Raw genomic sequence first — 27,790 nt, forward strand, 5'->3', positions numbered from 1 at the left:
GAGCTTGTTAACTCCGGCATTGAGGGTTCGTGTAATCCTACACAGTTAGTGGTGTTCATCATCCAACAACAGGGTGTAGAGTATGAATTTATCTATTCGGTTATGTGATCAAAGTTGAGAGTGTCCACTAGTGAAAATCTAATCCCTAGGCCTTGTTCCTAAATACTGCTATCGCTGCTTGTTTACTGTTTTGCTGCGTTACTACTGCTGCGTTACTACTGCTTGTTTACTGTCCTGGGCAAAGCACTTTTCTGGTGCCGTTGCTACTACTTATTTATACCACCTGTATTTCACTATCTCTTCGCCGAACTAGTGCACCTATTAGGTGTGTTGGGGACACAAGAGACTTCTTACTTTGTGGTTGCAGGGTTGCATGAGAGGGATATCTTTGACCTCTTCCTCCCTGAGATCGATAAACCTTGGGTGATCCACTTAAGGGAAACTTGCTGCTGTTCTACAAACCTCTGCTCTTTGAGGCCCAACACTGTCTACAAGAATAGAAGCTCCCGTAGACATCAAGCACTTTTCTGGCGCCGTTGCCGGGGAGGAAAGGTAAAAGGCACTCATACTCCGGTTCCAGGTAAAGTACTTTTCTGGCGCCATTGTGTTTGTGCTCGAAGCTATTTCCTTTAGATCCTGCAATTGCATCTTTTTGTTTCTTGTTTACACTAGTTAGGCATAATGGAAAACAACAAAAATATGAGAGATCTTTATGAACTTTATCTTGAATTAGGACATGATGTGTTTGAAGAGAGAATTAAAAACCCATGGAACTTTATATGCATGCTAATGGGAATGTTATTAATATGAATGCTTTGAACACTATTGTTGCTAATGCTATGGAAAATTCTAAGCTTGGGGAAGCTGGTTTTGATGAGCATGATCTTTTTAGTCCCCCGAGCATGGAGGAGAAAATTTACTTTGATGATACTTTGCCTCCTATTTATGATGATTATAATGATAGTAGTTTTTTAGTACCGCCTGTTATGGAGGATAAATTTGATTATGATTACAATACGCCTCCTATATTTGATGATGAGAATAATAATGATAGCTACTTTGTTGAATTTTCTCCCACTGCAACTAATAAAATTAATTATGCTTATGTGGAGAGTAATAATTTTATGCATGATACTCATGATAAGAATGCTTTATGTGATAGTTATATTGTTGAGTTTGCTCATGTTGCTACTGAAAGTTATTATGAGAGAGGAAAATATGGTGGTAGAAATTTTCATGTTACTAAAACACCTCTCTTTTTGCTGAAAATCTTGAAGCTGCACTTGTTTTATCTTTCTATGCTTGTTGCATTATGCTTCATGAACTTGTTTATTTACAAGATTCCTATGCATAGGAAGCATGTTAGACTTAAATGTGTTTTGAATTTGCTTCTTGATGCTCTCTTTTGCTTCAAATACTATTTCTTGTGAGTGCATCATTAAAACTGCTAAGCCCATCTTAATGGCTATAAAGAAAGAACTTCTTGGGAGATAACCCATGTGTTTATTTTGCTACAGTACTTTGTTTTATATTTGTGTCTTGGAAGTTGTTACTACTGTAGCAACCTCTCCTTATCTTAGTTTTGTGTTTTTTTGTGCCAAGTAAAGTCGTTGGTAGCAAGGTTCATACTAGATTTGGATTACTGCGCAGAAACAGATTTCTTTGCTATCACGAATCTGGGCAAAATTCTCTGTAGATAACTCAGAAAATTATGCCAATTTACGTGAGTGATCCTCAGATATGTACTCAACTTTCATTCAATTTGAGCATTTTCATTTGAGCAAGTCTGGTGCCTCAATAAAATTCGTCTTTACGGACTGTTCTGTTTTGACAGATTCTGCCTTTTATTTCGCATTGCTTCTTTTGCTATGTGGGATGGATTTCTTTGTTCCATTGACTTCCAGTAGCTTTGAGAAATGTCCAGAAGTGTTAAGAATGATTGTGTCACCTCTGAACATGTGAATTTTTGATTATGCACTAACCCTCTAATGAGTTGTTTTGAGTTTGGTGTGAAGGAAGTTTTCAAGGGTCAAGAGAGGAGGATGATACAATGCGATCAAGAAGAGTGAAAAGTCTAAGCTTGGGGATGCCCCGGTGGTTCATCCCTGCATATTTCAAGAAGACACAAGCATCTAAGCTTGGGGATGCCCAAGGCATCCCCTTCTTCATCGACAAATTATCAGGTTCTTTCTCTTGAAACTATATTTTTATTCGGTCACATCTTATGTACTTTACTTGGAGCGTCTGTGTGCTTTTGTTTTTGTTTTTGTTTGAATAAATGCTTGTGTGGGAGAGAGACACGCTCCGCTGGTTCATATGAACACATGTGTTCTTAGCTTTTAATTTTCATGACGAAGGTTGAAACTGCTTCGTTAATCGTTATATGGTTGGAAACGGGAAATGCTACATGTAGTAATTGGTAGAATGTCTTGAATAATTTGATACTTGGCAATTGTTGTGCTCATGTTTAAGCTCTTGCATCATATACTTTGCACCTATTAATGAAGAAATACATAGAGCTTGCTAAAATTTGGTTTGCATAATTGGTCTCTCTAAGGTCTAGATAATTTCTAGTATTGAGTTTGAACAACAAGGAAGACGGTGTAGAGTCTTATAATGTTTTCAATATGTCTTTTATGTGAGTTTTGCTGCACTGCTTCATCCTTGTGTTTGTTTCAAATAGCCTTGCTAGCCTAAACCTTGTATCGAGAGGGAATACTTCTCATGCATCCAAAATCCTTGAGCCAATCACTATGCCATTTGTGTCCACCATACCTACCTACTACATGGTATTTCTCCGCCATTCCAAAGTAAATTACTTGAGTGCTATCTTTAAACACTTCAAAAGTTATTACCTTTTATTTGTGTCAATGTTTTATAGCTCATGAGGAAGTATGTGGTGTTTATCTTTCAATCTTGTTGGGCAACTTTCACCAATGGACTAGTGGCTTCATCCGCTTATCCAATAATTTTGCAAAAAGAGCTGGCAATGGGATTCCCAGTCCCAAATTAATTAACAAAAATAGACACTCCTCCATGGTATGTGAATGTTGGACGGCACCCGAAGGATTCGGTTAGCCATGGCTTGAGAAAGCAAAGGTGGGGAGGAGTGTCATCATAATAAAACTAAAATAAAAAGGCACTCATTCATGGTATGAGATTGTTGGCAGGCACCCGAAGGATTCGGTTAGCCATGGTTTGTGAAAGAAAGGTTGGAAGGAGTGCCACACAAAAATAAAATAAAATGGGAGCCGCTCTTTGAAGGTTTGTCTGGCAAGGGGGTTAGAGTACCCACTACCATTCGTTGACAACAACAAACACCTCTCAAAATTTTACTTTTATGCTCTCTTTATGTTTTCAAAACCAAAGCTCTAGCACAAATATAGCAATCAATGCTTCCCTCTGCGAAGGGTCTTTCTTTTACTTTTATTGTTGAGTCAGTTCACCTATTTCTCTCCACCTCAAGAAGCAAACACTTGTGTGAACTGTGCATTGATTCCTACATACTTGTATATTGCACTTATTATATTACTCTATGTTGACAATATCCATGAGATATACATGTTATAAGTTGAAAGCAACCGCTGAAACTTCATCTTCCTTTGTGTTGCTTCAATACCTTTACTTTGAATTATTGCTTTATGAGTTAACTCTTATGCAAGACTTATTGATGCTTGTCTTGAAAGTACTATTCATGAAAAGTCTTTGCTATATGATTCATTTGTTTACTCATGTCATTTACCATTGTTTTGGATCGCTGCATTCATTACATATGCTTACAATAGTATGATCAAGGTTATGATGGCATGTCACTCCAGAAATTATCTTTGTTTATCGTTTACCTGCTCGGGACGAGCAGAAACTAAGCTTGGGGATGCTGATACGTCTCCGACGTATCGATAATTTCTTATGTTCCATGCCACATTATTGATGATATCTACATGTTTTATGCACACTTCATGTCATATTTGTGCATTTTCTGGAACTAACCTATTGACAAGATGCCGAAGGGCCAGTTGCTGTTTTCTACTGTTTTTGGTTTCAGAAATCCTAGTAAAGAAATATTCTCGGAATCGGACGAAATCAACGCCCAGCATCCTATTTCTCCACGAAGCTTCCAGAACACCTGGGAAGGACCAGAGGGGGGCCACAGGCCCACCAGGAGGGTGGCCGGCGCGGCCTAGGGCTGGCCCGCGCCCCCCTATCTCCTCGCCGCCTCTTCGACCCTCCGACTCCGCCTCTTCTCCTATTTAAGGGTCCTCGACCTAAAACCACGAGACAGAAAAGCCACGGTACGAGAAACCATCCAGAGCCGCCGCCATCGCGAAGCCAAGATCTGGGGGACAGGAGTCTCTGTTCCGGCACGCCGCCGGGACGGGGAAGTGCCCCCGGAAGGCTTCTCCATCGACACCACCGCCATCTTCATCAACGCTGCTGTCTCCCATGAGGAGGGAGTAGTTCTCCATCGAGGCTCGGGGCTGTACCGGTAGCTATGTGGTTAATCTCTCTCCTATGTACTTCAATACAATAATCTCATGAGCTGCCTTACATGATTGAGATTCATATGATGATGCTTGTAATCTAGATGTCATTATGCTAGTCAAGTGAATTTTACTTATGTGATCTCCGGAGACTCCTTGTCCCACGTGTGTAAAGGTGACAGTGTGTGCACCGTGTGGGTCTCTTAGGCTATATTTCACAGAATACTTATTCACTGTTATGAATGGCATAGTGAAGTGCTTATTTATATCTCTTTATGATTGCAATGTGTTTTGTATCACAATTTATCTATGTGCTACTCTAGTGATGTTATTAAAGTAGTTTATTCCTCCTGCACGGTGTAATGGTGACAGTGTGTGCATCCGTGTTAGTACTTGGCGTAGGCTATGATTGTGATCTCTTGTAGATTATGAAGTTAACTATTGCTATGATGGTATTGATGTGATCTATGCCTCCTTTCGTAGCGTGAAGGTGACAGTGTGCATGCTACGTTAGTACTTGGTTTAGTTGTGTTGATCTGTCGTGCACTCTAAGGTTATTTAAATATGAACATCGAATATTGTGGAGCTTGTTAACTCCGGCATTGAGGGTTCGTGTAATCCTACACAGTTAGTGGTGTTCATCATCCAACAAGAGGGTGTAGAGTATGCATTTATCTATTCTGTTATGTGATCAAAGTTGAGAGTGTCCACTAGTGAAAGTCTAATCCCTAGGCCTTGTTCCTAAATACTGCTATCGCTGCTTGTTTACTGTTTTGCTGCGTTACTACTGCTGCGTTACTACTGCTTGTTTACTGTCCTGGGCAAAGCACTTTTCTGGTGCCGTTGCTACTACTTATTTATACCACCTGTATTTCACTATCTCTTCGCCGAACTAGTGCACCTATTAGGTGTGTTGGGGACACAAGAGACTTCTTGCTTTGTGGTTGCAGGGTTGCATGAGAGGGATATCTTTGACCTCTTCCTCCCTGAGATCGATAAACCTTGGGTGATCCACTTAAGGGAAACTTGCTGCTGTTCTACAAACCTCTGCTCTTGGAGGCCCAACACTGTCTACAAGAATAGAAGCTCCCGTAGACATCATCATACCACTCTGACGCTAGGATTAGGTACTAAGTACTCTGTTCGTTGTGTATAACTGTGTGTTGTGCTTATGTCTATGTTTGAGCTCTTGTGTGTCCTTACATGTGATGGTAAGGTCACCATATTTGAATGTGGTGAGGAGAAGCACAGTTTGGGTGCCCAAAATGGCAACCAAACACATGTGATGTGGCTGACCAGAGATGTACCACTTTATCCAGGCCGGAATCAAGGTCGCCTCTTGCCCGCCCAGCATCCGCGTCCGATTTCGCTGGCGAGCTCCATCCCCTCCATCGGCCGGCTCCATCCCCTTCATTTTTGCGTCCAATTTTGGCCGGAATCTGACGACGCCGATGAATTTTGGTCGACTCCGGCGCCCGTACGGTGACTGTTGGGCTGAAATGTCCTTCGCGCCAACGCGGGAGTAGGGATGGGGTTGGAGCTCGGAAGGGCTCTCGAAACTGGGAAATTGGGGTTTCTGCGAAGGGAAACTGGATAGACCTAATATTTTTTTCTGGATGGGATCTGATGCGGTGTTTGGACTGACCCTTTTTCCGACTGAAACTGGAAAACGGCGGTTATTTTTCAAATGTGATCCAATGCGGCTGCTAGAGATGCTCTTATAGCATCTCCACGGGCGGCCCCGATAGCTTTTTGGGGGCTGGGGAAAAAAATGGGCTCGCACTAGCGCGCCCCAAACGACACGACGATTTTTGGAGCCCAATAGAAGCGCCGGCAACCCCGTGCCGGCCCCTTCGCCAAGGGCGCGAATCGGGCGCGCCGGCGCCTCGCGAGGCTGAAAATTTTGGGCGTGGGAGCCACCTGTCAGCCACACACCAACAAAATATACATCTTCTCCCCCAAAACCCCGCCCCCTCCATCGCTAATTTCTCCCGCCAGCCGCTCAATCTCCCATCCAGCATCGAACCCGAAAAACCCTCACCGCCGCACCATGCCACCGAAGAGAAGGGCTCCGGCGAAGGCAGCGAAGCCGCCGACGAAGGCGCCGCCGAAGACGCGCACCGTCACACTGAAGACACGCACCGTCGCGCCGAAGGAGAAGCCGGCGACCATGTCACAGGAGGATTGGGAGACAGAGATGGATCGCCGCGCCTTCGTCACGGCCGACTGCAGGAGCCGCCGCATCGCCGCCTTCGACGCAACGAACGTGGTGGCCTCTGCGGAAGCGTTGTTGAGCTTGGGCGACGACCTGAACAGCATCTCGAGCTCCCCGTCGTCACCGGGTTACTACGCGGGGTACACCGCGGACGCGCCGTCGATCTCGCAGATGCGGCTGCCGCAGATGGACGGCTGCGCCCGCTATTCCCCCGAGTTCGGCGACAACGACATGACCGTCGACAACAACGCCCTGTTCTCGCCGGATTCAATGGCTCGGGGCAGCGGCGCCTTCCGATTCCCCGACTTGAACGATTCTCCTGACCTGCGCCGCACCCAGGGCCACGTGACGGACGACACCGACCTTCCCCGCGACCTCTTCCACAGCGACGGCAGGCACACCCCGGTAGCGGGTCCGACGTGTCCATGGGCAAGGACGAGGTGCGTTTCCTTTCTTTCTATGTGTGTGTGCATCGTAGACACCTGCGGCGACTCAAAGATTGCAACTTTATGTGTAGATTGCCGGCGAGGAGGAGATCCTGAACGACATCATACACGGCCATGCCTACGAACCCCCGGTCAACGACTACGAAGAAGAGGCCGACGGGGACGAAGGTGAGGAGAAAGTCCAGGAGGAGCTGATCGACGCCGAGACCGGTACGACCGCGAGGAGGATGCGCAGGCGTTCCGCCGGCACTCGTGGTCCGAGGTGGAGGTCCTTGGAGGATGAATGCCTCATCGAGGCGTGGAAGCAAGTGAGCTTTTGCCCCATCACCGGCGCAAACCAAACCGGGGGCAAGTATTACAAGCGCATCCTTGATTGTTTCAACGAGAAGAAGAACTATGGTGATTACACCACCATAGAGATGAACCGGAACGAGGGCGCCCATTGGTAACAAGAAGTCCAAGGCCGACAGGAATGCGGCGCCGGTATTGGCAGCCATGGACGCCTCCATCGAGAAGATGATCACCTCGTTCTCGATGGAGAACAAGGAAGCTGCCGACATAGCCGCCGTCGTGTGGAAGGCCATCCTCGACAAGCAAGACGCCAAGATCGAGTTGGAGAGGGAGAGGGTGCAGGCGGCGAAGATGGAAGCTCACGCCGCTGCCATGAAGGCCAACAATGAAGCGACACAGCTATCGTGGGCCAAAATGTCTCAAGAATCGAAAATCTTGATGGCCGACATGGAGAAGATGGACCCCTTGGCACGGGCGTGGCACGAGATGTACCACGAACACATCGGCCAAGAGGTGAGGGCGGCGCGAGCTGCGTCGACGTCTCCCCAGCACCGTCCATGTCTACCCCGGCACCGTCCGCGTTCATGTCTCCACCATGTCTACCCCGACACCGTCCGCGTTCATGCCTCCCCCGGCGACCGTGGATCCTGTTGCAGCGACGGAGCTGCCGCCGGGCACCGATGAGGAAGCCGTCGAGGTTGCGCCGCCCGTGAACTCCTTCGTGTGATCATGCGACCATCTGGCTTCAAAGCCCTTTTTTGCGCCGGAAACGGCGATTTGATGGCCGTCTGTTGGCCCAAACTTCTTATTCTAAAATCTATTCGTATTTGGTGGCCGTGTGTTGGCCCAACTTCATATTCGTAGATTTATTCGAATTTATGTGTTTGAGATTTCAAATTCAAATTATCTATCGGGGCCGCCTGTTTGGGGGCACCAGTGTGAGAGCAGCTCCCCAAATGGAGGATGTTGTATCGGCGTCCCCAAACAAAGATGTCGGCGCCCCTACCGGCGACTATTTGAAAGCTACAGGTGAAGATGGTCTTAGGGGCCGGTGGAGATGCTCTTAATCGTGCAATACCTACAATACCTACATACCCGCTCACGTGGAGACTGGCCAAGCACAAACCAGCAGGAGACAAAGGGGATTTATCCCCCCTTCTTTTTTTCTTCCGCGGCACGGGAGATCTCGTCGCACGCCTGGTTGCTACGAAACTGATGCCGCTACTAAAATATAAGCTGACGTTCAGATCTAATCTTTCTACTACCCAACCCAGTGGATTGTCTAATAATTCGTCTGCTCCCATACAGAAAAGGGCGCCAGAGCCAGTTCATCCGCTGCCCCTTCCTAGTAATCCCCACCAACAAAGAAGATATACTATAGTTCTTGCTCAGCTCCAGGCTCCAGCCACCCCAAATCTCTCCTTGTCGGCCACTCCCTCCCCAGGTCGGCTCATTCTTCTCCTTAGCTCGGAAGCGCTGCTAGGTTACTTGGATCGGCGACGCGTCAATTCCGTGCCTTTCTTGGAGTCTTGGATCCAAGAACCAGCCCGGCCTTCTTGGATTTGGATCTCCCGCCTCTGCCTGCAATGGCGGCGCTCGTGGAGCTCTTCACGGGATCCTTTTCGTCCTCGGCATCGGTCGACTGGGAGGCGGAGTCCTATCCGGCGTACGGCGACTACGTCGTGCTCCCCATCCTCGTCGCCTTCTTCCCCGCCTTGCGCTTCCTCCTTGACCGATTCGTCTTCGAGGTTAATTGTTTGACTTGCTTCCCTCTTCAGTTTAGTACTTTAGTTGTTCATTGGATCCGGAATGCCCGTGTTAAGCGCTAGCTAGTTGCTGGATAAACATTCCCCTTGAGTTCCTTGCTGTAGTATTGGTAGTCCTGGTCTTGTTCATGGATCAGTTAAGACTGCACTAGATTACCCCTTCAAAAGAATTGATGTGGTTATAACCAAAATCTGACATGTCAATTTGTTATACTGCTGTGACTTTCTGTAACTCTGCGTGTTCCAACTATATGTATCAAATTCTCAATAGATGGAAACTAGTAGCAGCTACAGACTATAGCACGGTAACAATGCACTGCATTTGATTAAGATTGTGCTGAATTGGGTTTGATAGAAGCTGTGATCACGTGACTGCGTTTTGTGAAGTTGCCTTCTTTTTAACACCATCAAATTGTAGACACGCTTTAGATGCCACGTGTTATCGAAAATTTGTAGAAACTACAAACTGCAGCACTGTAACAGTGTACTGCATTTTGATTGAGTTTGTGCTGGATTGGGTTTGGTAAAGAGCTGTGGTGATCGTGACTTTGTTTAGTGAAGTTGCCTTCTTTCTTAACATAATCATATCTTCGACACGTTCTTACATGCCACTTGTTTTCTGTCTTGTCCAAGGTAGTAGTATTAACCACCTTAGCAAGATGGTAGTTTTAAGCATCTTCATGCTTAACTTCAAGCATCTTAACTGCAGTTTGTTGCTGGATAAGCTTTTTGATTGTGTTTGCTAAAAAGCTGGGGTCATCGTGACTGCGTTTTGTGAAGTTGCCTTCTATTTTAACATGATCAGATCGTAGAAACGTTCTTAGATGCCACGTGTTTCCTCTCTTGTTCAAGGTGGTACTTTAAGCATCTTAACAAGGGGGTAGTGAATCTGTTGTGAGGCAGGATATGACATTATCCAAGTTTATATAGAAAAATATAGAACATGTACTATTGTACTGGAAGCAAATAACACTCTCTCTTATTTAACTTAGCTACAGCACTGCTCTTGAATCTATCTTGACTTAGATTTACTGCTGTTTTCCTATTATGAAAGCTCAAAGGCATACTATTACGTAGTGATAATATCTTGAAAAGGCACTGATTTCATGATGTTTCCTGTCCTTAATGACTGGATCCATTTACATGGTTATCGCAATTGCTACGAGATAGTAGTTCAATTTAAAAAAAAATCTAACTTGGTTGCAGTACCATTTAAGTATTATACCTATCCATTGTTGTATTACATGCAGTAACTCATGTTGAACACTTATATTAGTGTAATGTCTGAAGAGTAATTATAGATGACTAGCCTTCCAATGGTTATGAGTTTATATTGATAGAGGTAATCCTACACTAAGAAACTAACACAAAATGTCATTACGATTTATGGATATCTTCAGCCAGCATCAATTTCCATTCATGATAGGCACATGAGTAAGTGTTGGGAAATCCAAGCACTATTTTGAATTTTCGTTGTCTAGAGACTACTTTTAAAAGAGAGGAACTGAACTAAGCCAGAACTGACCAGTTTTGTGCCATCACTTGTCTTGGTACATAAGCTTGCTGGTGTGTTAAATTTGCTGTGATGTCACAGTACAGCTGTATGCTGAGCAAACTATTTGCAAGAATGGTGCAATCGTGACTGCAGTGATCGCTATGTACTGTTTGTACTATTCCAGTACATACATGCATGTATTATAGTCCGTTCATCTCACTCTGTTTGCAGGGATTAGCAAGGAGACTTATATTTGGGAAGGGATATGACAAGCTTGCCGAAACAGAAGACAGGAGAAAGAGAATCGATAAATTCAAGGAGTCCGCATGGAAATTTGTTTATTTTCTTTCTGCAGAAGTGCTTTCATTATCTGTAACATACAATGAGCCATGGTTTACAAATACCAGATACTTCTGGGTAGGGCCTGGCGAGCAGCTCTGGCCAGATCAAAAGATGAAGTAAGTGAGAGAAACAATGTCTTTGTTCTTCATTGCAAAACTGCTTTCACCTAAGAGGCTTCAACATTGTGTTTTTCTTTCTCCCAGGCTGAAGCTTAAGGCTGTATACATGTATGCTGCCGGATTTTACACATATTCCATCTTCGCTCTTCTGTTCTGGGAAACAAGACGCAAGGACTTCGGAGTCTCGATGTCTCACCATTTGGCAACAGTTGTTCTGGTTGTTATGTCATATATTTGCAGGTATGTAGATGAGTAATTGCCCTTTTTTATCATAAAGATACACATGGCATGGCCAGGTCTTGATGTCATTGCTATTGTTGAACAGATTGTCTCGTGCTGGCTCGGTCATTTTAGCTGTCCATGATGCAAGTGATATATTCCTAGAGATCGGAAAGATGGCCAAGTATAGTAGCTGTGAGGGGCTAGCTGTTGTGGCATTTCTGCTTTTTGTGGCTTCGTGGATCCTACTTCGGCTAATTATATTCCCTTTCTGGATCCTAAGAAGCACAAGGTAAACATCTACCTCAGCTTGTAGGTTGCTCTGGTATCTGATGCCACTCGACCTATTTAGAAAGCAGCATTATACCACTCAAATCTGCAGTGCTCTGTTCATTGATTTGATGATCTTGTGTCTTTCAGCTATGAAGTAGCTGTGATCCTGACCAAGGAGAAAAAGGAATTTTACAGCTCGGTATACTACTATCTTTTCAACAGTCTCCTGTTCTCACTTCTAGTCCTTCACATATACTGGTGGGTACTTATTTACCGGATGCTAGTCAAACAAATCCAATCCAGAGGACGTGTTGGTGATGATGTTCGATCCGGTAAGTGATTCTCTTCTTGCCCATCTGTTTTGTTTCTTTTTGCAGCAGCATATTGATTTCTTATCTACCTGTGATCAAACAGATTCTGAAGGCGAAGATGATCATGAAGATTAATCTGTAGTTTGTTGGGTGCTTAACTGAAGAACTATATACAGTGTTCCCTACAGGAAGATACATCAGCCTAGGCACTGTTTTTTTCACTAGAACAGATCATTCTCCAGTGTCAAACATGGTAGCCGTGATTGGCGAGTTGGTACTGCAGCTGCTTGTGCCATCATATACACAAGTTGATTTGTATTTCCCCCCTTAGATCCTTTCCTCATTTAGTCATTTGTATAAAAGAATGAACATACTAAGTTTGTTCAATCTAGTAAGGATTAGTTGATTCATGATGCATTGGCGTTGTCTTGTACTATGTTGTGGCAATTCAGTTGACACTTGGTGTATCTTGCATTCTAATTGGTATTCACGGCAAGAAGTTCCAAAGATATCCAAAACATTGCTTACTCTTGCTTCCCCATAACTGTACCAGTACCACTGTTCACATTGTTAAGCAACTTGCTCCCTTTGATCCAAATTAGTTGGACTTTAACTTTGGCCTTGTAGATGTTGATATATCTTTACATAGACTTAGTTCAACTTAAATAAGTTTGATTACAAAAACAATTTAACCGCCTGTCAGAGTAGGAAATCTAGAAGACATGGAGAGAGCCACAGAGGTATATTGGTATTCACTGAACCATTTGTACAAGATAAGCCAGTAAAATAACTTCCAAGAGTTGGGCAACATGTCGATAACAGTATGATAGCTACATACATAATGGACACTGAGCCCACTTCAAAGAACAGGCCTCCAGCATGATGAATTGACTCTTAACAACAACATTCCCTTCACAATTGTATAAAGAAGAAAATCTGAACATAATATGCAATCTGGCTTAAGCTGAGAATTTTTCCACAAGCTTATTAACATGGAGAAGTACGTCATTGATGTGAGGGCGCATTGCAGGTTGTGGCTGAAGCATCCAGGTAATGAACTTGTGAAGTGCATCAGGGTAAGGGCTCGGTACCCGTGGCCACTTTAACTGCACGTTCATGATTGCCAGTTGCAAGCTTCCTCCAGATTCACCAAGAGCATACTCAAAGGGAGAAACACCATACCTATGAAGAATGAAATGTGAACATCAGGCGTTTATATTCAGTAATTACAGGCTACCTCCACAGTGGACATGTTGAGCTCATTACTTTTCCAAGACCAAGACAGTTTGATTGTATCTCGAGTAACTTTAGAAAATATGTTTGCTTAAAGCCTCTACATAATTGAGTTTGATCTTTAAGTATAATTAATAATTAATCCCTCCGTCACATAATCTAAGACGTATTACACACCAATATATGAGTATATTCCCGTAAAAAAAAAGGAATATATTGGTTGTAATAACATCTTATATTATGGGATGGAGGGAGTAATTTAATTAGCATTGACTTGAAAAGTTGATGGAACATAATTTATTGTACTGAATTCCACAGGCATTGACTTGAAATGTATCAATGAGTTATGCACCGAAACAGTAGTAGACTTGGAGTGATGGGACCACACAAAAATACAATCATATTAACACACAAAGCAACAAGAGATGAAATTTATCAAGCATAGTGATTCAATAATGCAACATGCCATAAGGGAACTTACATGATGGCATAAAGAGTGCATCCTAGCGACCAGATGTCTGTCCTCTCATCAATATCAGCATGACTTGGGCAGTCCCACAATTCAGGTGCGCGAAAAGGAGCAGAGCAATGCTCAGCTGCCCATTCCTGCAGCGAAGTGAGGTATACATCAGTACTGTTTAGACTGCCTAACTTCTTCTAAGTAATAGTGCCCTATTGAAAGGTAACGGTCAGTCATTTAGATGATCACTCGCTCTGAAGGAAAGAACAAAGTAATAGTCAAACTTCTTAGTTTGCGCAAAAATCTCAATCACGATCGTGGAACATAAAGATAATGCTAGAAACAGAAGAGCATTCCTAATAAATTCTCTAAACATCCGAAAAGTGAATACAATACTGTTGTTACTGAACAATGGCCGAACTTCCTAACAAAGGATTTACGGAAACCAAAAGCCAATATAGTATCATAAAGAGCTGTTTCTCCTGAAAACTGCATGGAGCTTAGACAAACCTGTAACCGTAATGCTTCAGAACGGGAACGGATTTCTCTCTTTGCAGGTCTTGAACTTCCAAAATCCATCAATGTTGCCAGAGGTGCTTTTCCTCTTCGGCGGGTTATAAGAACATTGCCAGGCTTCACATCATTATGGGCATATGGTGGATCAAAACTGTGCATGTGCTTCAGTCCATCACAGAGCTGTTGGCAGAAATTGTATTAGTACAGAAAGGGAGATGCAAAATGCAATGGTTAACTATTCAATGGTATGCGGAGGATAGTCTAGAATTATTAGTACTTAACTCAGTATTTAATGTAAATTTTCAGTCAGTACTATGACAGGGGTAGAAAAATGAAACTGTGTTGTCACCTGTGATTGCATTCTACTCCTTGCATAGAATGCAATACAATTATGTACGACAAAGTTTGAGTAATACTACACAAGAGAAATTAATGCAGACTAGTATACAACAGCACTTAAGTTGTGCAACAGCTTGTTCTTCAGAAAAATCATGGAAAAATAATATAATAATAAATTGGCCAATATTGTACATGGACTTAATAAACGGTAAGGAATCACAAAAAAATAAAAATAAACTCAAGAAATTGTTTGATATCTATCACCCTAACATCGTATAGAAACAGTATACTGATACAATTGTCAAGTAGAAAAAAAAACCAACCTGTTGGAATATTTGCAAAATATCGACTACCGAATAGAATTCCTTCCTAGACTGCATGGCTTGAGCATTGTCAAACAGAGTACCATCCAAATAGACTGGGAAGAGTAAGTACGCTTCATGGCTCCAATCTCCCTGTGTACTCTATATGTATCATAAAAGTTATCTCAACATGATATATACATTCAAAGGCAGGCTAACACGTTACCCAGTTTATTTTAATTGCTATATATATATCTAGATTGTACTCATCAAACAAATATGCTTCAGACGGTCAGACATATATACATCACAATTTTTACAGTATTTAGCAAGCTCAACTAACTTTCCTAGCTTCAACATAATTTTCTGAAATCTTGCACAAATATGATACTCCCTCCGTCCCACCAAAAGTGTCTCAACTTTGTCAAAATTTAAGATACATCTAATTTTTGACAAAGTTGATACACTTTTGGCGGGACAGAGGGGTACTTAAGATTCTAGCTTGGCATATGGCACTACATGGCATGAAATACAGGTGGCAAAGATGTTACCTTAACAGCTATTATGGCATGGTCAAGAAGCGGCAGTAGATTGGGATGGTTGAACAAGGACGAAACGCGGATCTCCTCCTTCACCAGATCCAGTTGCTCCTTGCTCTGTATCAGCACCTTCTTCATAGCATATGTCCCGTCATCTGAGCCAACATTAGCATGGCAGCATCAGAATCTTAATAAAACCTCTTAAATTCCCAGTTTCGCGCAAGAATTAAAAAACAAAAAATTCAGTACTGTACAACAAGCGGTGTGATTCCAAAAATAACAACAACAAGATGCATTCGTCGGCTTGAGAAATGGAAAGGAATCGACGGATTCAAACCGAGCGCGCAGAACATGTAACACACACGAAACAGTGAGGCGAGAGATCGCCGCGAGACATGTGGGTCGGGATCGGGATCAGGGAGGGACCTGAGACGTGGGAGGGGTGCCTGCCGCGCGCGGAGGAGGCTTCGTGCTCCTTGACGAGGTAGACGAAGGCGAAGCCGCCCTCGCCGATCTGGCGGAGGACGCGGAAGCGGCGCTCGTTGATCCACACGTCGCCGCCGCCGGTCGCCGCGTCGTAGAGGGCGTTGAGCCCCGATATGGAGCAGCCCATCCTCCCTCGCCGCCGGCGAACCCGGGCGCGCGCGCGTTCTGGTCGCCGGCGACCACTGGCGATGGCGAGGGTGGGTGTCAGCTGTTGCTTCGCTCCGACGGTTCGATGCTCTCACGGGTCCACCAGCAGACGATGACTTTGCGCTTCTCCGCCTTTGCTTACTGTATACGCTTTACTGGACAGGACACGTACTACGCGTAGAAAGTCAAAATTGCGACCTGCCAAACTTATGACAATCTAATTCAAAGCTCGTTTGATTCATAGGATAGAAAAAGTATAGGAATATGTAAATATATGGTTGAGATGTTATGCTCATTTAAATCCTATAGGAAGATGAAGTATGAGACCGAGAAGGATCCGAGGAGAAAGGCGGAGTTCCTCGGCGACCAGGACTACCCGTTTGGTCCACCTCCAGCGCTTGCGCGCCCTCCTGCGCCTCCTCTTCAAACACAGCGTCCGACTCCTCCAGTACCATCTCCCTGGGACGATGACGCGTTGCCCTACTACAACGATGAGGCCAAGGATGGCAGTGACGACTTCGTCGGCTACGTCTTCCACGTCTGGCAGACGACCATGGAGGAGGGCCGTGAGTTCCAGCTGCCGACGACGATGGCCGAAGAAGAGATCGAGAGGCTCGGCATCCTCGTGTCAGAGGTGGACCGATCGGTGCGTCCGCCGCTGCCCCGGTACGCCACCGACATCATACCGCCAGGCCTCACGGAGGATGAGGCCCTCCACGGGCGCTGCAGAACTCGGTCCCCACCTGCCGCCGCCACCACCTCGGTCGTTCAATCCGTGGGATGCTCCACCTCCACCACCGACAACATCAGCGACGTCCCGCCAGCTGCCAACTGGCCGTGGGCAATACCGGATTTCATCGTGCTCGACAACGAGGAGGAGGAGTAGGCTAGGGTAGCAGACGCTACATGCGCCTTTTAGTTAGTTTATTTTTCAGTTTTCTTTATTCACTATGTAAATTATGTTTCTCCTGAATGTGTTGACACTGTTTTTGGGCTGCAAGAACGTGGAGATGTTGTAGTTGAGTGGATCTTTTATTTTATTTTTATTTTATTTTATTTCTTTTATATTCCATGGGATCAAAGAAGATTGGTTTCCTAAGGTACATGAATTGGAAACTCTAGCTCTCCTCAACCGATTCAGACACACCGTCTCTCTCACACATAGCGTCGATTCGTGGCCGGTGGTACTCGATAAATTCAACTGCGACTTGCGGCCTTGGCCGGGGCAACCAGACTACCAGAGACACGCTCAATTCAGTCTGATGGCTTGTTTGCTTGGCCGGTCCGCCGTCCGCGTGCTCCGGCGATCTCTCCCGCAGGGGGCCTTTCGGCGGCAGCCGTTCCTAGAGAATCCGCGCCTCTACAGCTCCGATGGCGTCAATAAGGTAAATCTAGACAACTGTTTCTTTTCGGTATTACAGACATCATACATGTAAGACAAACACATGATATATATTTATATCTGACATATGAGTATGCAAAAGAACCACTAAAACAATGTACTCTTGTGCTCAATTTACCACTCTTTTAGATATAGCTGTCCACATATAGTGCTCTTAAGCGAGCATCTCCCTCTGAACTTAACAATGGTGCACCAATGAGTACCTGGTAGGTAGTGTTTAAGTAAGTACCCTTCATTCCTACACATACAACCATCAGAAACTCTTGCACACTCAAATCGTCCCAACGATGTCTTCCCTCTCGCGCATCACATTAAAGGCATGGAAAATACTACCAAAGCATGAACCAAATCTGAGAATCTATAGGAAACGAGGATAATATTTCTTTTTCTCTATTTTGTCAATGCATAATAATATCATCGCTTGTCTAATAATAGTTCCCATTATCTCCGCAGCACTCCTGCACGATAGAGAAAACGCTTGCTCAACGCATTGATAACAGCCTCACCAGCATTGAGGCAAACATAGCTGAGTGCTCTCCTACCCAGCGTGCTACAAGTGAAAAACTTGAAGTTATACTACAGAAGGAAATAGAGAATGAGTTAGCGTAAGCAAGCAATTCATTGTTCCGCATATGTATGCAGCGCACACATGTATATTTTTGGTTATCCTAGTTATGATTTCTTTTGACTTGCAGGGAAAAGAAACGCGAGAGGGTTGTACTCAGTGCCTTTGCTGTTCTTGGTATTGCCCTTTGTGCTGGAGAGTACTATTTGGTGGAGTCAAGAAGAAACAGCCAGCACAGTTAAACCTCTAATTAGTAGAATATCCATTTGAACCTTACGTTGGAACTGTTTTGCTTGTACTGTATATGACTATGTCCTCGACATTGAGTTATGAGCTTTACGTGGTGGAATAAATTGCGGAATTTTTTTTAGCAACCTGAATTTTCATTTCCTCGTCAGGGAGAAAGAAAATCTAATGAGCTGAGATGCCACTCCCCATCAGGGACGAAATAGTGGGAAGGAGGCAAGTTGGAACCATGAAAAGTTGTAGTCCATTCACCGATTCACCACTTTTTATCAGTAACCTTGTAAAATGTTGCAAAATAATAGAGTTAAGATGACAGAACTACCATCTCTCTATCCCTGTTTAAGATATAGTAGTAGTATAAGATGGACAAAGGAAGCAAAACGGAATTTCTTCAAAGAAAGAAAGTACTCACATTTTAGGATTTTGCATGGTCTTTAAGGTGATATTTTCACCACCATTTTATTAAAATACTTTGCGTAATATAAATATACTATACTGATCTGAAGTTACATATATTAGTACTTTTCCCTTCTTATGTAATACCGTTTTTATAAATTTGGTCAACTTACATACGCTGAACTTAAGCAAATGCTAGGCAGTTTGAAACTTGGGGATTATCACAGCACACACCACACATTAAACTTCATGCAAATCATTTCCCCAATATGATTGTACTTGTATGCAAAAGGTGAACACAAATATTTTGGAATTCTCTTCAATTAATTCATGATTTTTTGTTCTTTTGGTCTTAAGAGAGGCGGTTTTCCTATGAGTTATATGCAATTTTAATGCACAATAGCCTACGAACAATGTGATGAAGGGATACATGCTCATGATTGGCCACTTGGGAGTAGCATGTCAAACAGTAGCTAACTAAATCAAACAGGTTCAGAATCATGTCTTGTTATGAAAATAGGACTGCGGCGTATTTACGTATGGCTTCCCCACGGTTGATACTTCACTTAGAAATGGCTAGAATCACAGAGCATATTAACTGAACTCCAGAGCTCTACATATCCAGATTCAGTCAGATAGGCGAGCATGGTAAATTTGAAGTTACCTCCTCCCCAATGATGTCTAGTCACCCGTTAATATTCACAATAACCCGCTCTTGCCATTCAGAATGTATGTCTCCTCGTCAAATTGCCCACACCGTCGACAACCCCCCTGTGTCAAGTGGGTCTGGAGCGAGCTGGGCGATGTCTCTGCCTTTGGCAAAGGGTGTTCTGTTCTCAATGGTGATAACTGGGGCTGATCCCCCTCGACGGTCATGGTTGGCGTGAGGGCCTCGTTGCATCTCGGCCGATGCTCCACCTCCAAGAACGCGCTGCGAGCGTCCGACCTCTACAAGCTATGCAATTTCAGGCGGCAGCATCTCCCCGCACGCTGACTTCATCTGGCACAGGCAGGCGCCCTCGTCCACCCGTTTCTTCGGCTGGCTGCTACTGCAGGCCAGAGTCCACACGGATGACCAACTTTTGAAGAAGACAATTGACGATGTTAAGCACGCCGGATGCCCGGCCGCAGTCAGGAGTCGAGACTGCAAGGCACATGGCCCTGCACTGCCCTTTCGAGGCTGCCTTCTGGGCTCTGGCTCCACGTTGCTGATCTTCACCTCCTCGCCCGGCCCAGATGCATACAAATTGGCACAAGCATAAAGTTTGTGGGTTGACCAAGGTACAATATTGTAGCAAACATCTGAATGGGTACATGACTTTTCAGTTCCACTTGGTCAGAAATATTATTAATCTCGTGCTAACACAATCAAATAATACATCACCAAACAAGCTACCACTTCCACAAGGTAAAATACTACAAAGGAACGAAATGCTCCCTTGAACCTGGCTTATAAGCTCTTAGGTACATTATGAAATTACGAAACAAGATTAGAAGCTAGACAAGCATGAGTAATTGGGAATGTTTCAGGTTTGCAATTCTTATGCACCGAAGAGTAACTAATTACAAATATCGATAAAATAGGCCCAATTAAGGCACTCAACAGATTAGTTCATGAAAAGAAAAGAAAAAACAACAATGTTGTTGTAATAACGCTATAAGTTGAAAACCTTATTGAAGATTTTAGAGGAGAACACTAGCATCACCATATCTATTTGATGAAGTAATGATGACGCAGAGGAACTATGCTTTCAACAAAGGTATGAGTGCTGAAAGGAAACTCGGACTCTGGACAAGCAATCTCCAGCTCTTCCGAATTTGAATTTGGATCATAACAGTAGAGGCTCTTAGCAAACAACTGTACCCAAATTTTCCCATCATGGAAGAGTGCATTTTTTGGAGTGAAGTAGCATGATTGCATCAGCAAAGGCAAGGATATGTGATATCTGTGAGTCCAGCTCTTCTTATCATCGTTATCGAGCATCAATATGTCCATTGTACGAGGTAGACCATCAAGCGTACCATCCACAACTAGCAAGCATAGCCTTCCCTCGAGCTCAGACAAAGAGCAGTGCCCTCCATAGGTCTTGCGCAGAGGTAGCCTCATGACATCGAACTTTTCGCTTTCAAGATCCAAGCAGTTGATGCGTGATGAAGCAACATAACGAAACATCGTCAGATAATATACGGTTCCATTCACATGCATCCCTCTGTCTATCGGTGTCCCGTCGAGACTCCCGACTTGTCTCCAGGCTCTACCTCCAATTGTGAATACCTCGCAGCACGCCTTGACAGAACCAAGATCTCCCGGATAAAAATGCGCAACCTTGTGTTCCCTAGTGGACGGGCAAAACCCCAAGCTATGCCAATTGCACGATGAGAACTGGCTGCTTCCTGCAGTGTAGTCCGGCGTCGGCAGCGCAAGAGACTCACCGGTCGTCGGGTTGAGCAGCTCCACCGCACCTCTACTGTCGCCTAGGCAGAGCAGGCCGTTGCAGGAGTTGTGCACGAAGAGGCTCCGGGAAGCCGCGGGCCTGGACAGCTGGTACATGTGCCCGTTGGCGTCGGCGAGCACCGTGGCGAGAGATCGGTCGCTCGCCCTGTCATTTGTGAAGAGCAGCAGCTTCTGCTGGCCACGCTTCAGGTGCTCGTGCACGAAATGCAGGTCGGAGAGCAGGGACATCCAGGACTTGCACACCGTCCTGCAGGAGGCGAGCGTGCGCGCAGGCAGCCTGTGGAATACCTCGGTGAGCGCGTCGCTGCAGAGCTGCCGCGCATCCTCCTCCGTCGCCCTTGCTTTCTTCTTCCCTCCCATTTTCTTTGACGGGACTTTGGTTTTCCCTCCCATCAAAGCCTCGCTAGGCGAGGACATGCTCACGGGAAACCACAGCTGATCCGGCTAGAGCAAAGTCGAGTGGCCCTGGTTGGTCATTTCGTTTCAATGAAACAATCACAACATGTCAGCACGAGAAACGGAAAAACTATACTCCTGCTAGTAATCTGGAAAACCAATTAGCTTCTTCACATACCTCCATGATCCAGCCCGGACAGCAACTCAGGGTGTTCAGCTTCAGCCTACCTCTTGAATCCAAGAAACAGGGGGCCAATTTCAGTACAGGTAAACAAGAAAACGATAAAGTCCAGCAAACAGGACTCACCACAAGACGAAGAGCCTGCATTGCCGCTTCCAGGAAGTCGCCCCGGGACCGCTCATACCACCTGCCGGCTGCCACCAGAACCTACCCGAACCACCGGAGAATTCAATACGTCCCCCCAGGGAACCCACGTCACATGGTAGGTAGGTGGGCGGCGCGGTGTCGAGCACTCGGAGAAACCAAACCTACCGGCCGAACCGACGCAGTCAGTCAATCAAATCAGCGAACCACCGCCCACCGAATCGGGGCGGCACAGAGATTGACGGGAGGGCAGCGGGAGTTACCTCTACGATCCGGAGGAGGAGGGCTTGCCTCGGGATCACCGAAGCCGGCGACGACGGCCGCGGCGGCGACTTTCTTGTCCTCGCCGCCCTCTCCCGGTCCTCGTCGGTTGCTTTCGTCCTTGTTTAGTTTCTGGACGGAGGAAGGGGGGATGGATGTGTGCGTATATGAGGATGACGACGCTGTGCTGGCTGCAGCCGTCGCGTCCTCGTGTCGACCCGACGGGACGTGAGCGGTCCGATCTGCGCCGCAGCGCGAATCTCCAGGCGTCCGAAGCTGGGGGCCGTTGAGAGTGGGTGGACGGCGTGGGGCCGCAGTGGGCCGGATGCTTCCGGCCTGTCGCACTCTGTGTCCAGGAGTCGCGATCATGTCGACGGCGACCGCCGGAGCAGGCATGGGCCACTTTTTCGATTTTGTGGGGCTTTATTTGCTAAATTGAAAAATAAACCCATGATTCCGTTCATGAACGAATGAACATCTTCTTACTTGCGGCGATTTGATTTGTTGGTAAACTCCGCGTCAATGAGGTTGACACTTGCTGCGAGCGCGCGTAGGAATGCTAAGGAGAAACACACATGACAATTTCGACAGGAGATGCTCATTCACTGAGATATTGTTTGGATTTTGGGCACCAAGAACTTGTCATGGATGTGAAAATACCACACAAACTTGTAAAATATGGTGTAGTGGACCAAAAACTTGTTTTCGATATGCAAATAACCCCCACCCCAACACACACACAAACGAACTCGCAAAATAGGGCGTAGTGGCCATTAAAAAAATCGTGGTGCAAAAATCATTAGATTATTTTGTATCAAATAATCTGTCGCCATGCTAGAGCGGTCGGGTCAACTATTGTGCAAAAAAGAAAACTAGGTTTTCATAAAAACGAGTCTTTTGGTCGCCCGTCCGTTTGGTAGAAATAGTCATTTTCATTTATTTTTCATCTACTCTAACCTAGAAACTTCACCTACCTCGAAAAGGAGTCTTTTTTTACATCACATTCGTGGCCAAGAGGAGGGCCTCGCTGCCGCGGTGCCAACTGACATGTCCTTAGGCCGTTCGAGGAGGATAGGTGGTAGGTCCCTCCCCACCCCATATCGGGTGAACATACCTATACTGTAACTCGGTCTCGGGGTGGACTCTGAGACCTAGCCCGCTATATAAGGGTTGGGAGGAGACTCTGAGACCACCGAGAGGGGACATATTCAATCATACAAGACACCCTTGTAACCCTAGTTTCACATCATACAATCTCGGCGATTCGTCCTTGATAGCAATATTCGTTGGCTACCTAGTTTCGTTGACCGGTTTGTTGATTCGTCAGTGTCCTCCTTCTTAGAAACCCAAGTCCATCATCATGGGCATTGACAAGGTTAACCCTTTATCAATAAGAGTTGACCATTATGCAAAGAAAATTTCTTGATAGCTTCAATTATTTACACCATCATGCAAAGCAATGAGTAGCATAACTTGAAGTACATGATTTCCCGAAAAGGATAATGAGAAACACATTGTGGAAAACCATACCAAGAAAGACTCTCATAAACAATATCCACAAAGATATTAGCAATTAAGCCATTTAAATAAATTGGAACTTGTTTGAGCTAACATGCACATAGGAACGAGATAATTACAATATCAATACTATGTGATACAACCTCAAATATACACATTTTCTAGGATTATAATATGCAAAAAGTATATATTACTCCCCCATAATGTGATAAAGCATCTATTTTCACAAGAGCCATATAAGATACCAACAACATGCAATAGGCTCAAACACAAACACAAATACATGTGTATTCCAATATATATAGACTTGATTTCTCAAGATAAAGCAAGTAGAAAACACAACACGTACAAGCATATACAAGGTACAAAGCCAACACATACAAAGAGGCTAGTAACTTTCAATATAAATGAGTTGGACACATGTTACTGCAAGGAGGAATACTAGATATATGATAGAAGTGAGATAACCCAAATGAATTGGCTTGAGACAATATAATTGATGAAGATCCCTTGTTTTCTTCATGATATAGCCAAGTCTTCAATGCCCTCCAACAACACCTATTGATCAAGTTTTAACTTGTTGGTCCCCAACCAAGTTGGGTCCTAAGAGGTTAGTCACAATAGGTTTGGTAACCCAAATAGCTCTTTTCTTGATACCACTTTGAGCACCAACATATTTGGTAAACACATTGCCACCCTCATCTTTACGAAGAGAATAAACATCATCAATGATCATATGGTTGGATGAGGTGCCAATAGTGCAAAAGGAGATGATGTGTCCCTTCTCACGACATATGTAGCAAGTTCTTCTCTTCTATTTATTCCCACTAGATTTCTTCACAATGAAAGCATTACCTTGATTCTTCTTAGGAAGTGGCCTTTCTTCAACCGAGGTTGGGTATGGCCTTGAACTTGAGGCCGCTTCCCTTCTTGCTTCTTATTAAGAGGTTTCTTATTTAATGGGCAAGATCTAACATGATGTCCTTCAATTTTGCACTTGAAACAAGTAATTTTGGCTAGGTCTTTGACTTGTACTTGGCTCTCCTTGTTCTTGAAGCGTTCGACATCTTGTTGTTGTTGCAGATAAATCCAAGTCCGATCTTACCATTGGGGGATTGTTGCACACTCAACATCATCTCAAGTTTGCATTTTCTTTCATGACCATTTTTCAGGTCTTTTTTTTTAAAAAGCGACTTGAGCCTTGAGCTTTTTGATTTCGAGGTCGGTTCACCTGCCTCCTATGCTCCTGGAGCGGCCGCGGACGGACAGCGGGGGTGTGGGCTCACCTTCGACATCGAGCACGCCAACCCAACTCTAGCGCAGGACGGGAAGAGAGCTCCGGCGCGGGACGGGTATATCCAAATCTGATTTTTATTTGAGGACCACGTTTGAGAAAAATTAAATCAGCAGGAGGTTTTCACAAAATTGCTATTGTACATGGGTCGAGACATCAAATAAATCGATCCGAAGGGAGTACATTCTTAGTGCCCCATCTATTTAACTCACAACAATTGACCAAGTCGCGCATGGGCTATCGGCCGTCGTTTTCGGACTTTCATTTTCGTAGAACAATGAATCCGTGTGTATGACCAGGGAGAGCCAATGGCAGAGGAATGAATGGTAGTGGCATGAGCCGAAAGGGACGGGACGCCCAATAGAAAACTGCAGCCTCGCGTCCATGATAAACCCATAATCTATCAGACGCACTTCTGGTTCATTTCCACCACCAAATTATCCATGTTGCTGCCAGTAAATTACTCTTTTTTGGGCATTCAGAAAAAAAAGGGGCATGGCGAGTTGCCGGCCATCCATACAGCCGCAGTTGATTGCTCGCGAAAACACTGCAAAGCTAGAACAAGTACACGGGACACACCACATGCATATGGGTCGGGAAATCAATGGCCAAGCACCAAGAAGGAAGTGCACTGAATTACTAGCTTGGAACTGGAACCATCTCTTTCAGAGGCCACATGATATGTGTAGAGATGCAGGGGGGTTTTGTACTCGTTTACTGCTGAACCTCTTGCTCTTTTCTCTACAAATACCTGCAAAATTACAGCCGAGCTTGTATTATTAATGTCGACATTGGTACTGTCAATCTGTCATAATCAGCATAGTACTAATAATTTGGTGCAGAAATGAAATCCTTCATGGGCCCTAGCCCACTAGGACATTGCTCGGATTCCATGGATGCAATCATGACAAACAAGAGGCAAGTATTTCAAGGAATCCTATTCTCCGCTCATAACAGGCCCTCTCTGGTGCTCCGCACACAGCGGAGGAATTCTGGGTTTGGTCGTTAGCGAGGGCAGTGTGGTTTCTCTCCGGTTTATCTTCAGTTTATATTGGCTTTTTAAAGGTTTTCCATTGGTTTCCAATTTTGTTGGTTAGTTTTTTTAAACTTTCTTAGAATCTGAACTTTTTCAGTTTTGAACTTTTTTTTAAGTTTGAACTTATTCAGATTTAAACTTTTCCATTTGAAACATTTCCCATGAAATTTTTCATATTTAATTTTTTATGGAACATTTATTTAATCTAAATATTTTAAGTTTGTACTTTCTTCAAGTTGAAACATTTTTTAAATCTAAACTGAAAGGATAAAAAGAAACAATACCTTTCTTATTGGGCCGCATATGGAGCGGCCCATGAGGAAACGCTGTCAGCGGAGCGACTGTGGCTCCTGCTTAGAGAGGGGAATAGAGTCTTCCAAGTTTTTCTGTGATTATGCGCCAGACTATCTTGTAAAGGATACACGTACATGGATACACCGAATGGAGGTCCATGTTTAGTTTTTCAACCTCTGCCAATGGTTCATTAGGCAAGGAAACTTAGGCAAATCCTATTTGTCCCCATAGCGTTCGCTATAGGGTGGTATCGTACCTCCCCACAACTCCTTTCTTCGCTGGCGCCATACTTGGGTATGACCTGTTAGCAGTAGCGGTTGGAGTTGAAGAAGACATAGGTGAGGCTGGCCAGGCATGGAGAAGAAAAGCATGAGAAGCTAGATGGTGGAGGCGAGGAATGTACCTTACGGTTTCGGGTCCTGTGGGGTCGAAGTCACTCGCGATGAGGTCTTCGGGTTGTGGGTGCAGGAGGGTTCGAGGTAGGTGAAGAGGGAAGGGGGTAGTGGGAGGTTTCGGGTGGCGACGTGTGGTCGAGGAAGGCGGGGCGGGCCGGCAAGACACTGTAAGGGTATTTATGCTCTTAATATTATTTTGGTGTTTGGTGAATACAAGGTTAGAGAGGACTAACATTTTCTTTAAGATCATATAAAGGTCCTCTCTGTTAGAGTATACGTACGGTTTAGGTAGTCTAGGATAGAGATAGATCTTGTGTCTTGTCTTGCACTCCAAGATGATCCCTGTATGCCTAAATATACTCGCCCATGAGGCTCAATAATACATCCAACATATTTCGCATATCTCTCTCCCTCTCTATCCTTCAACATGATATCAGAGCGGCACGCTCCTTGACCTAGCTGCCGCCCGCGCTTCCGCCCGCGCCGCCCCCGGGGAGGTCAATCTCCATGGCCTACTCCGGGGTCCGCGCAACCCGTATGAGGGTTCGTCCGCCGATCTGTTGATTCGCTGCCCTCGAGTCTTTTTTTTTTCCAATCCGTAGATTGGTTTTCTTTTTCGTCGCCGGTCGCTCGACCGGCGTTTTTTTCCTTTTTGGTTTACCGATCATAGATCGGATTGAGTCGCCCATCGCCGTCGTCCTCTTGCGCCTCTACTCCGACAACGACATCGACCTGCACCGGCCATCAACCGCACGGCACAGCCGCACGCGCCGCACACGGGGCGCCCCTACGTGCATCGCAGCAGGCTGTTCCTGCTCGCGTGGTCTCCATCGCCTGCCCGTCTTCGTCACCATCGACCGGGACTACATCGACAACAGCGCCATCGACTCCGATCTGCGCGCCGTCCACGCCATGGCGCGCATCGTGCCGCCGTCGGTCTTCTGGGTCCACTTCGGTTTATCTCCAGTCTGACCGTACACGTCGTTCATGTTGTTCACGACACTCCCGCTACGACTGCGGGGGAATGTTAGAGTATACGTACGGCTTAGGTAGTCTCGGATAGAGATAGATCTTGTGTCTTGTCTTGCACTCCAAGATGTTCCCTGTACGCATATATATACTCGCCCATGAGGCCCAATAATACATCCAACATATTCTGCATCTCTCTCTCCCTCTCTATCCTTCAACACTCTCTCCCTCTTATAGTGTTGGTCCATGTTTGTAAAA

General features: G+C 45.0%; 3 protein-coding genes across 4 annotated transcripts; 1 reads left to right on the forward strand and 2 right to left on the reverse strand.

Annotated features, from left to right (window-relative positions):
* Positions 1-8,565: 8,565 nt before the first annotated feature.
* LOC127301185 (ASC1-like protein 1) lies at positions 8,566-12,476 on the forward strand. Its single transcript, XM_051331407.2, has 6 exons — positions 8,566-9,181; positions 10,926-11,152; positions 11,240-11,395; positions 11,481-11,666; positions 11,795-11,979; positions 12,062-12,476. Exons 1-6 carry the CDS (start codon positions 9,020-9,022, stop codon positions 12,091-12,093), a joined length of 948 nt encoding a protein of 315 aa, XP_051187367.1. The 5' UTR covers positions 8,566-9,019; the 3' UTR covers positions 12,094-12,476.
* Positions 12,477-12,681: 205 nt separating this feature from the next.
* LOC127301184 (uncharacterized) lies at positions 12,682-16,092 on the reverse strand. 2 transcript variants are annotated; one of them, XM_051331406.2, is made up of 6 exons: positions 15,774-16,092; positions 15,360-15,502; positions 14,830-14,961; positions 14,162-14,347; positions 13,673-13,797; positions 12,682-13,140 (listed from the first exon to the last, which is right to left on the reverse strand). In XM_051331406.2, exons 1-6 carry the CDS (start codon positions 15,958-15,960, stop codon positions 12,918-12,920), a joined length of 996 nt encoding a protein of 331 aa, XP_051187366.1. In that variant the 5' UTR covers positions 15,961-16,092; the 3' UTR covers positions 12,682-12,917. The 2 variants fall into 2 exon arrangements, with proteins under 2 accessions (XP_051187366.1, XP_051187365.1); XM_051331405.2 differs by having other exon boundaries at positions 14,830-14,970; positions 15,774-16,091.
* Positions 16,093-20,103: 4,011 nt separating this feature from the next.
* LOC127301186 (putative F-box protein At2g02030) lies at positions 20,104-22,195 on the reverse strand. Its single transcript, XM_051331408.1, has 4 exons — positions 22,029-22,195; positions 21,748-21,929; positions 21,619-21,670; positions 20,104-21,509 (listed from the first exon to the last, which is right to left on the reverse strand). Exon 4 carries the CDS (start codon positions 21,459-21,461, stop codon positions 20,301-20,303), a length of 1,161 nt encoding a protein of 386 aa, XP_051187368.1. The 5' UTR covers positions 21,462-21,509; positions 21,619-21,670; positions 21,748-21,929; positions 22,029-22,195; the 3' UTR covers positions 20,104-20,300.
* Positions 22,196-27,790: the final 5,595 nt, after the last annotated feature.

The sequence above is a fragment of the Lolium perenne genome, chromosome 5 (genome assembly GCF_019359855.2).
Source record: "Lolium perenne isolate Kyuss_39 chromosome 5, Kyuss_2.0, whole genome shotgun sequence".
Classification (NCBI taxonomy): domain Eukaryota; kingdom Viridiplantae; phylum Streptophyta; class Magnoliopsida; order Poales; family Poaceae; genus Lolium; species Lolium perenne.